The sequence below is a fragment of the Oenanthe melanoleuca genome, chromosome 1A, assembly GCF_029582105.1.
Source record: "Oenanthe melanoleuca isolate GR-GAL-2019-014 chromosome 1A, OMel1.0, whole genome shotgun sequence".
Taxonomy (NCBI): domain Eukaryota; kingdom Metazoa; phylum Chordata; class Aves; order Passeriformes; family Muscicapidae; genus Oenanthe; species Oenanthe melanoleuca.
This window is the reverse complement of record NC_079334.1, coordinates 28,072,197-28,083,517: the sequence shown is the minus strand read 5'-3', so window position 1 is coordinate 28,083,517 and position 11,321 is coordinate 28,072,197. Positions and strand designations below refer to the sequence as shown.

The 11,321-nt window shown below is 40.3% G+C and overlaps 1 protein-coding gene across 4 annotated transcripts in view; it reads right to left on the bottom strand.

The window, feature by feature from the left end:
* Positions 1 to 4,434: 4,434 nt before the first annotated feature.
* Positions 4,435 to 11,321, bottom strand: part of TMCC3 (transmembrane and coiled-coil domain family 3) — a 132,047-nt gene continuing 125,160 nt past the window's right edge. For all 4 annotated transcript variants that reach the window (XM_056510155.1, XM_056510164.1, XM_056510136.1 and 1 more), the window contains exon 4: positions 4,435 to 9,808. In XM_056510155.1, the coding sequence (XP_056366130.1) occupies positions 9,506 to 9,808 (303 nt within the window). In that variant the 3' untranslated portion in view covers positions 4,435 to 9,505. The remainder of the gene's footprint in view (positions 9,809 to 11,321) is intronic.

The window sequence follows — 11,321 nt, the reverse complement described above, 5'->3', positions numbered from 1 at the left end:
ATTTACTCACTGATGGCCAGCAGTTCTGAAGTGTGGGTGGTAATGGGACTCTTCTTCGTCACAGTGACCATCCTACCTCTGCTGGCTTAAAAGGAGGGCTGCTGTGGTGACTCAGATGGGAATCTTGCAGAGTACCAGGAAAGAGAGGAAAAGCAAGAATTGAGATGGAGTTCAAGGGCACAAAGAGGAAATGGCTGAGTGAAGGAGGAATAGAAAGCAGTGCTTACAGGAGTAGAAGTGGGGCTAATGCACACAGCAAAAAGAGAAAAGAGGGTCAATCAAGAGATGGATCTGGACAGCAAGAGGCAGAAACAGCCAGAAAATTAGGACTTTAAATATTACTAGACAAATAAGGGGGAAGATGAGAGAGAAGTAAGTATGAAGCCATCCTGTTGGGCAGAGAGGGGAACCACATACTGGGGTTGGTTTGTTTGATTTCTCTTCTAACTCAGTATGTAAAGGAAACATATGTAACACCTTTATATTAAAAAAGGATTATTCCAACAGTGGCAAACTCCCCGTTTTGAAATATCTCCAATAACATAGGCAGGGTTTTTTTTAAAAAATAGAAATTTATGCAGCTACAGATGTCAGTAGTTTATTAAAAGGAAAAAAAAAAAAAAAAAAAAAAGAAATAAAATCTCTTTAAGGGACACTTGAAATTCACTGTGGCTCGAGTAAAAGTAAAAAGATTTCATTTACAGGTCTTACAGATGTTGATCAACAGTATTAAAGATTGTTTGTGACTCTTTAAATGTCCATTATATTATTTCTGGGTAGATCAACATTTCACAGAACAGCAAGGTTCATTCTCACACAAAGAAAGCAATGTATAAAGAGCTGTAAAATATGTGGAGAAGCCCAGGAAAATATTTCTGTGCATTTTGCAGATACAGTATTTGGAGGAGTATACTGAGAAAGTATGGTCAGAAAAAGTCTTGGGTTTGAAAGCTTATTTAGACTTCTTTGCTGCCTTAGTTGAGCAAGCTGAAAATAGTTGCTAGATTAGATAAATCCTCAAGCTCCTGTCGCCCAGTGGCAAATCTTTAGAGAAGGTTTTATTGTTATGTACACATGCTGCTGGTTGTACCTGTAGTTTAATCCATGCTTAGTCTATGTCACCTTGACCTGAATCCAGCCTAGCAGGATAGAGGCCAAGTGGGGAATTAGTGTTGGGAGTACAAGCTCTGTTCAGCATCTGAGTCAGCAGATCCTGAAAGCATCCAAATAGTTTCACTGTCCCATACAATTGTGGCAGAAATGTCTGTAAGTGTTCTATTTGTAGTAGAGACTTAAAACCATACATTGTGGTGGGTAGATTGCCTGAGAAAATTAATATGTCAAGAGACAGAATTGCTTTTAATTGCCATAGTGCTATAAGTCTTGCCCAGCTAAACTGAGAGGGGTTTCTACAATTAAGCTCAGTAGGGCCAGAGTACAATTTTTAGCATAGAGGACATCAGTGGATATAAAGCCTAAGGCAGTTTATTAAGCTATTACTCAGACAGACGAGTTGTATGGAACTGCTGACCACGCAGGCATTGTGTTCTTTTCTGTTCAGCCTGGATGTACAGTATGTCATGCTGTTTTTCTGTCTTTATCCAAAGTGTCTATGACTGCAGAGGAAAAGGATGTTCCCCTCACCAGTACCAACTCATTAAAATGGTATTCAACAGAAAAAATATAAAGGGAATTTTTTAGCCTACAAGGGTTTTTCCCCATGTGTATTGTTTTCATGTATTACAGGCTTCAGTCCTGACTGTGCTTTCATTTCCATTAGATTAACTGCATTCTAGCCACAATAACTAAAGAGTTTTTCCAAATTTACTCACACAGGTGGGTAGAACCACACAGTCAGCAGCTGAAGGGATCAAATGCAAGCTGAATTCCTAAAGTTTCTGTTAAAAGCATGTCTGTGCTTCTTTCAGAAGCTCAGCACTGGCTAGCTTCAAGCTTGTCCTAAGGTGTAGGTATCACAGAATCATAGAATATGCTGACTTGGAAGACGCTCATCAGATCATTGAGTCCTACTCCTGGCCTGCACAGGACACCCTAGGGATCACACTGTGTGTCTGAGAGGGTATTCCAAACCCTTCTTGAGCTCTGCCAGGCTTGCTGCTGTGACTGCTTCCCTGAAGAACCCCTTCCGGTCCCCAATCAGCCTTCTGAGTAAAAAAATGCTTTCCTGATATCCAACATAAACCTGCCCTGACTCAGTTTCATGCCGTTTCCTCAAGTCCTGTTGCTGGTCATGAGAGTGAAGAGATCAGTGTCTGCCCCTCCACTTCCCCTCACAAGGAAGCTGCAGACTGCGGTGAGGTCTCTCCTCAGTCTCCTCTTCTCCAGGCTGAACAGACCAAGTGTCCTCAGCCAATCCTCATAAGGTTGCCTTTCCAGCCTCTTCACCATCCTTAGTGGCCCTTCTTTGGATGCTCTGTAATAATTCAATGTCTGTTTTTTATTGTGGCATCCAGAATTGCCCCCATCACTCGAGGTGAGGCTGCCCAGTGCAGAGCAGAGGGGACAATCCCTGCCCTTGCCTGGCTGGCCATGCTGATGCCCCCAGGACACCCCAGGTTTTCTGGTGTCTTCTGGCTGCCAGGGTGCTGCTGGCTTATGTGCAACTTGCCATCGACCAGGAGCCCCAAGTCCATTTCTGCAGTGCTGCCTCTCGTTCCCCTTCTACACACACAACCAGGATTGCCCTGTCCCAGGTGCATAATCTGACACTTTCCCTTGTTAAGCTTCATTTGGTTGGTGATTGCCCATCTCTAATTTGTTGTGATCTCTCTGCAGGACCTCTCTGCTCCCAAAGGAATCAACAGCTCCTCCCAGTTTAGTGCCATTGGCCAATTTATTTTGTGTTCCTTTGAGTCCTGCATCCAAGTTGGTAATTAGATTGAAGAGAACTGGGCAGGGGATGGAGTCCTGCAGAGCCCCACAGGTGACTAGCACCAGCCTGTCCAGTAGTTCAGCCTCTCCACTTTGCTTCTGTCTGAATCTGGTAGGCTACACATAAAAGGTGACATAGCATCGATCCACTAGGCAACTTCACAAAACTAATGAGTTGTCACCTAAGTCACAGTCCAAACAGGAATTGAAGAGGATACAGTGTAGAAATTTCTCCTTTCAACTACATCAGTGCAGTGCTAGTTGCCAGGGGAGGCAGAACCTGCCGTTTGACTGCTGCACCTTCTGAAGAAGCAGAAGCAGGGAAATAAGCACACACATTCAGGAAGAATTTATCACTAAGTTTACAAACTGCTCTGCTAGCACTGCTTCAGCCAGCTAGTTCAGAGCAGTTCTGGGTGTTGCAAAGTGAGTTGCACTATAACAGCAGATGAAGTCTTGGGTGCCTTCAGCTGGTTTCTGGCAGTCACACAACTTTGGTTCTTGGAGTTATTTGGGGCACCAACATGAAGTATTTTCAGAATATGCTGCTGGTAAGGGTTAATTGTTTTCATCCAGTGATGGCTAACGCTGCGTAGTGGGCACTTCCTGGCAGCAAGTGACACTTCTCTTTCTGTGCTGTTAAACAGAACTCTTGTATTTTGTTCTCTGCCTTTCTAATTTTGGGTGTTAAAGCAGTTACCAGGGTGTGCTGTGCACTTTTCAAAGCCAGAGTTTTGAGCAACTGAGAGAATGATGATTAGTGAGGTGCATTTTTTTTTATGGCTGGTTTGCCTGGTTAGCAGGAGTTATTCAGCCCATGCGAGAAATAGGCAAAATCATTAGTGTTGTGAGACAAGCTGCTGTTTGTGAATGGAGTTAGCCTTATACTAGAACAATTTCCAGGAACTATGTGAAACTCAGCATGACAAGACCTTGGAGTCTGCAGGTGACACAGCAGCCCCCGTGCCATTTTATCAAATAGAAGAAAATAGGAACTACAGTGTGATTGCAAAGCAATCTGTCATGGCACTGTTTCTGCTTTGTTCTTGGAATAAAAATAACATCACTCCCAGTGGCTGCCAGTGCCAGCTGACAAGACCTCTGCTTTATGAATAATAAATGCAAATGCTTTATGTCAGCTATGTTATTTTTTGGCACATGTGACCAAGGTTTCTGACAGTAACATAAAAATACTTCTTAAGTTTCTAATTCTAAGTTGAAAAAAAAGAAGAATCCAAAGTGAGTCCAGCTGCTTGGCACAATAGCACAACATTTGCACAGCAAATGTCACATAAGCTATGGATAAAAGCAATGATGATACCTAGTTTGATGTTTGCAGTTTTGCCATGTCTCAACTGTAAGTGAAACTCAACAGGTTTTGGTCAAAATTGCAGCAGAACAGAATGCTCAGATTTGTCAGTATATTAAAACTGGGCCTTGTGCTCAATGGGTTAACTTTATCACTGTCAATTGAATAATTTGTTACAGAGACAAGAAAACCGATAGGGGTTTGAGTGATCAGACAAAGTTTAGGAGACAATATTCATCAGCAAATAAATGTAAATATTTTTATTTTAAAAAATGTTAATGGCACCTTAGAGGCAGTCATGACTACACAACCAATATACAAAAATTACATTTTCATAGTTGAATCTTTCCACAGTGCTGCACAAAATGGAAATAGTATGAGAAACATTGCAGGTCACACACCAAGACAATCAACTTTAGTCAATAAAAGCAGACAATTTTTGGTACACTTTGATACTACCAGACCCAGGTTCCCTGGGTAAAAAGGAAAGGTGGCTTTGTGCAAAACTTTCCAACAACAGTACAACTTAATATGCTAAACGTACAGCAAATCAACCGTACAAGACTGTTTGACTTGGCCTCATGCAGTCCTTATATACAGCATCATCTCAGTTGGCTTTTTCAGGGAAAATAAGCCATTTCATTGACTAAAACTTTTCTTAGTCTTTCACTGTTGCAATGTAAAATTGTCTGATACTTTGTGCAGGATTAGCATCAGAGAGATCATTCCAACTTTAGCTGAAAACAAGCCCTTTATAATCTCCTGTACTTAAAGGCCATGTTCTGGCATGATGCTGAATGAAGAAAGCAGATTTATATTTGGTTAATTTAAAATAGTGGAGAATAAATTTACCTGATTGCTAGTCCTAGATGGACCTTCAGAAGGGTTTAAATTCTGCTATTGAAATTAAAGTGTTTAATTACATTAATCTCTGTTTATCTTCTGCTGTATCATTGAATCCAGCAGTAAAATGTCTCTATCACAGTGGAAAGGGACTTAGTTTCCCAAAACAAAAACAACCAAACAAGAAAATTTGCTCTTGTACCTTCTAAGTAAACCACAAGCTACTGCGTTTTCTTGTTTCTTTCCTGAATTTCTTGTTCAATGATTTTGATTTCAGAAAGCACTAGCTGTTATTATGCAGTTAACTTCGTATCAAACATAAGCCTGAACTAATTAAAACGTTGGAGTCCTTGTTTATTACGTCATTCAGTAGCTAATAATTAGCTGGCAACCCTTATGATTGAAAAACTGACCTTACGCTTACATTGGATTTGTCTAGCTTCAACTTCTGGTAAGTTGAACATGTATTTTTCCTACAGCAAATTGTCTTCACCTTTTGCATTGCTATTCCCCAGATAAGCAGTCATGATTTGTTCAAAGAAAGCCACTGGCTTTTACATATCCTTCCTGGAGTGCCAACATCAGATCTCTACTGATAGATGTCCTGCAGCAGAGGCACTACATAGCATAAACATTTTGATATTAAACTAAAATGCAGTGAAATTTTTAATGCCTCAAAGAATTCAGAGCAAACAGATATCACAATAAAATGAGAAGCTGCATGAATGCATATACTGTAAACAGAAAAAAAAAGGAATTTAAACTGGGTCTGGATCAGTCCTGCCAATCACTAATTGGGCTTTCAAACAATAATGGAATTATAAATGAAGCTATCAGAGGGATCCATTGGACAATTTTTAGTCCTGAATGCTGAAATAGGAGAAATCAAGAAAATTGTGCTAACTTTCAAAAGAAACTGAATCTCCAGAAACCTCCAAGCAAAAAGCTGCCAAAAGCCTATAGAAGAAGTATTAACAACTTATTGAAAGGCTTTTCCATCAGAGAACTACTATCAAAGTGAAGGGAAATCCTTGCGTACCAGGCAGCACCAAGCAGAAAAAACACTGTCTGGCAACTTTTTGTTGAGTGGGAGTGTTTTAGAGGCTCATGATGAGTAGGTGTAAGGAGTATCCTAAGAATGTATGATGTGTTGTATGAGAATATAAAAGCAAATGGTATCCTGACAGAACACGGTTAATTGATCGAGAAGCTGAGCAGAGTTCTCGTTAGGAGAACTGCAATTCTTTGGGTTGGCCTAGGCGTGCTTTCACAGGAAGCAGAGCTCACACTGCAGGCCAGATACACACACTAATATGTAAAATATATAATCTCAGCCTAAAGGGGGAAGTGATGCCTATACTGAAGCTAATGGCAGAGGCATCAGCCCCAGCTAGCTCAGGTACCAGCCTTCTCTTGATCCCAAGTACAGACACAGCTGGCTAGCCTGTCCCACTACATGGGGCTGTTTGTATCTGTTCCCTGCAGGAAAAAGCTAGGGAGAACTGCCCCAACTGAAGCTGCCCCAACAATCTGCAGAGAGTCTGCCTGGAGCCCAGTTTTAGGGACAGCTAATGATCCACTGCAACAAGAAGATAAAGGCTTATCTCCCTTAAAATCCCAACTTCATACTCATGAGACCTTTTAACCAGCCCTTTAAGTCTCTAGATGTGGAGAACCATCCAGCTCTTTCACCAGGTTTTTCTTCCAGTCTAGTGAGCTAACATGGCATATGGAAGACTTCACCACATACCTGTGTTAGCACAATATAGGAAATGGGAGGGCAAAGGCAGGATGGGAGACCTCCCTCCTTGGGAGGCCCTCCACGTGGCAGAGCTCCTGGCACTGCAGTCTCACTCTGTGCAAAACTACAACAGTTTCACTCAAAAGCAGGTTTTTGCCCTTCCCTTTACATTTTTTCTTATTTTCTTGATGTGTGTCACATCCTCCAGTGATTTAAACCCAGCAGAGAAAATATACCAGAAGAAGCGATGCACCCATTCACCAATTAGGTTGTTTTAATTTACATAACTCACATTATGCAGCCTTTATAGCTTTTTCTGCATCCCCTCAAGATGTAAAGCCAATATGGAAATGCAAGACCTTCCTGTTTCCAATTTAGGCCCAGTCAGATTCTATGAAGACAGCAAGCAATCATTTCTAGAGCCATCGATTTTAGATTCTACTCTCATTTTGCACTGAGGCCATCTTCCAGAATGATAATTAGATGCCCTTGGAGCAGAAGCCTTCACATTCCCAGGTTGTACCACACCGACAATTCCTTTGTTATAAGAAAAATACTAACATTTTTCCTGCCTGTCCTTGAAGCTACCTGATGTAACATTTCAACTACATGAAATAGCACTGGGAGTAATCATATCAATAGGCAGATTAATCAAATAATCATGCAATGGGCAAAGGAGATTTTCTTATGTAAACACATGGTATTCCTTTCTTGCACATCTACCCTTCTGAACCCATTTAATAAAATGCTAAACTAACTATTTTCTTAAGAGACCAATGCAGAAGTTGGCTGTGCAAGCTGAAGAGAAGAATGGAGATAATAAAAGAAATGGCAAGAAAACACCATGAAGAGCCACAACATTCTTAGGATCAGAACCAGTTGTTGGTCTTGTTTGGGCTCCTGTTTGTTTGGTTTTTGGTTTCCACTCCACTTCCCTCTTGAGAGGAGGTAGGGCTGGGTTAGGATAACATGGGTGTGCCTGATCTGATCCATTTCCAGTGATTGCAAACCAGCACAGTCCTTCCTGATTCTCAGTTCAAAGACTTAGTACATATAAAGAAGTCTTTAAATATCTGTAAGTATTTTAACTGCATTTTCTAAATGCTGAGTTTTATCATTATTTATTAAGTTAATTCTGTCCTTTCTTCAGTTCCTGAAGCCACAAATAGTAACAATTCAGTGTTTATCTGAGTGTGGTAAAATGTCAAAGTTCTTCCCTGCCTTCCCCTCACCTACTCCCTTTCCTCAGAATGAGGTCTTCACAACTTCTTTACCAACTATTGCACTTGATTAAAAAGAAATGTACACATCAAACTATGCCCTCCCTCCCATAATATCAGCATAAAAAATACTGCAACTGAAAAGAAAATATGTCATGACAATTATTTTCACAGTTACTAACACTGAACATCAAATAATTGGAGACACTGTTTTTTACTTAATGGAGAGTGGAGAAGAACTCTGGTTGTGGTGGTTTGTTTTGTGGTGTTTTTTATTTGTTTGCTTGTTTTTAATAAAGATCTTGTTTTACATCATGGCTGAAAGCCAAGCTGATTTCAGGAAAATTTTTTGCAGTTCTTAAATCAAGCAAAATAAATCCCAGTGGGAAAACAAGCCCAACCCTGTTTCCTACTAGTGGTACTGCATGTTAATACATTATTTTCAGGAATGTCTGTTGAAAGTGTCTACAGTTCCTATATTTACAGAAGTTAAACTCCCTGCTCCCCTTAAGAAGCTGTTCCCTCATGCTTCTGCCACATTCTTTAATTGGACAGAAGAAAGAAATCCACTGTACCCAGGGTCCCATCACCTGTATGCTTTGTATTCTGTTAGAACACTCCAATAATTCAGTGCTAACAGAGGCTAACCTCAATGTTGCCTTTCTGTGTACTTCTTTCCCCTTGCAGGTTGCAGGGCTTGAACAAGTGAGTGCTTTGGTGTGGATGACAACCTACATACCAGTTACTTGCTTCTTATCTCCTTTACAAAGTTACCTGGGGATCTTATAATTCAATTCAGTCCATATTTGGAAATCTTATGACACATGTATGCATGTGTTTCCCAAATGCAATAAGGAACAGTGCTGGGACAGAACAATTGCTAACTGTGATCAATAGTCATCACTGGTGTCATTTAAAAACAATAAACTCTGTGCAAAAAGTTACTAGCAGAAGCATCATGTTTTGTTAGTCTGAAAAACTCAAAATCCCATGTAATGATACCCATTAATTTAGAATCTAGAACTATCAATACACATGACTGCATAGTTTGGCTTATCACTCTAGTTGCATTCAGAGAGAAAATTAACTATCAGTCTAACAGAGCTGATAAACATTATGGCACTCCCTCTTAATCACAGTCTTTGCACTCCAGCCTGGTAAAAAGCACACCTGACACTTGGAGTTGCTGGGATCCCTCCCAGATGATCATACCATCTTTTGTGGGCATGGGTCTGGAAAGTGGAAAACCTTTTGGATTAAGGCAGAAGACTGACTTAAGTGAGCAGTTCATCACAGATACAGCCAGTTAGACAAAATCAGATTTAACGGGCAACTGACTGCCAACAATTATACTTTAAATATTTACACCAGAATTTGTGTACACACAGTGCTTAAAAAACAGGGAGGGGAAGAAAGAGAGGGAAAAATAAAAAATTTAAAAAAAAAAACCAAAAAAAACCCAAAACAAACCCAACCAAAAAACCAGCCAGTCCAACAGCTTCATCTTGGTATAATCATCCTTTCTATAGCACAAATGATATGATCCCAGTTTTTACAAAATATTGCCAGCAGCGTCACTGCAAAAAAAGTGCAGATGATATGAAAACGGCTCTTCATCATAGGAGCAATGAACTTTGCAATAGTAGAAACACACACTAAGATGACAGTCATGAAGGCTAGGATAACATTTATACACTTCCCCAGGAGTACTTTGGCATTAACTGTTTCAGACTGCTGTGCTTGCTGTTCCTGCTGATGGAGCTCCAGTTTGGAAACCCGGGTCTGGCATGATTCCAAAGCTTCCTGGAGACAGAAAACAAGAATTACGGCAGCCATATTTCCCTTCTTATGTTTCTAAAATGTTTCTTAACATTTTAGCTGCAGAGCCATCCATCAGCTAGATTAGAAGTGCAATTTATTATAGACTGCTAAAATTTCAATGAACCACCAACTTTTAAAAAAATAAATGCAAATATATGTCTGAATGAGTGTGTCACTGTTTGCTTAGGCATAATCAAGTCTAACAACACTGTCCAAAATGTAGGTTTGCTCTTTTTTCATGCTCAAGAAAAAGTATCATAACTTTAATGCTCATGACAGTTGTTTCCTATATATACTGTTGATATAAAGTAATAGTAAAGCTGTTGCCACAGCAACCATCACTGCATCAAAACAGCAAGAAAATTAGTTTCTTTGTATATTTTATAGAAAACATTAGGGTGGGCTTGCTGTGATAGTAATTTAACCTACTTTGTAACATGCAGGACTTGGTTTACACTGCCTCTATGGTCTACATTAATTTTGCTCTCAAAGCTACCCATCCTACAATGTTGGGCTTGAGTCCTCTGTGAGATCTGGCCTTCTCCCTCTATCAGTGTGAAGACAGTGGAACAACTATGGAGATGCTTTCATGGGATTCTCTCTCACATGAACTATTCTGCTTCACAATTTGTTCTGAAGAAAGCAGACCTTTCTCTTCTGCTTGAGAACAGACTAAAAGTGGCCTTTGAGTAAAATGCTTCCTATAGACACTACCCTCATGCTTAAGCCCTCCCAAAGCAAAACATAGAAAAACTTCCAACTGCTTCACTTATTTGCTAAAATGCCAGCTTTTTGCTGGAGTTGGGATTTGGGCACTGCTGCATAACATGGTGCAAAGCTACAGTTTAAGGAGTTGGATCAGCTTGACATAATATTTTACCACTGTGTGACAAAGAAAACCAACACTCCAGCATCCCTACTTTCTTCCCCACTCTCAAACTCCAGATATTTTCCTTGCAGTAGCAAGGTTGTTCAGCTGATCACACAGTAAGCTATTTCAAACCAATCTTCTGTGTATGAACACTCAGAGAGTTATCAGCTTTCCCTTGCTGGGCCAGTTCTTGATTGTTTCAGCAAGTTGAACTGACTTACCAAGGACTAGCCAGGCACCAGGGTCATCACAGAGAGCATGGCACAGTGCCTTACACAAGACTGTTTCCTTTCACTGCTCTAAGAATTAGTAATATTATAGAAGACAATTCTTAATGGGTGGCACAAAATCTGTTATGGTTCAGGCATATTCTCCACTACACACTAATGAACTTCCCTGGTCTTTCTTCCACTCTGACTGTAAGTTATCCTCAAATTGTCTTGTGCTGCTTTAGAGAAAGGGCAGCTGCAAAAGTCTGATACCTGCAGCTCTGCATTGAGAGGCTGAACAAATCTTTAAGACTATCTGCATATTCTTTAGCGACAGGATTAGGCTGTTACTTAAAATATCCAGAGCTTAAATCCTTTTACTCTATTTTAGATAATTTTCCAAAGCCCCAAAGAG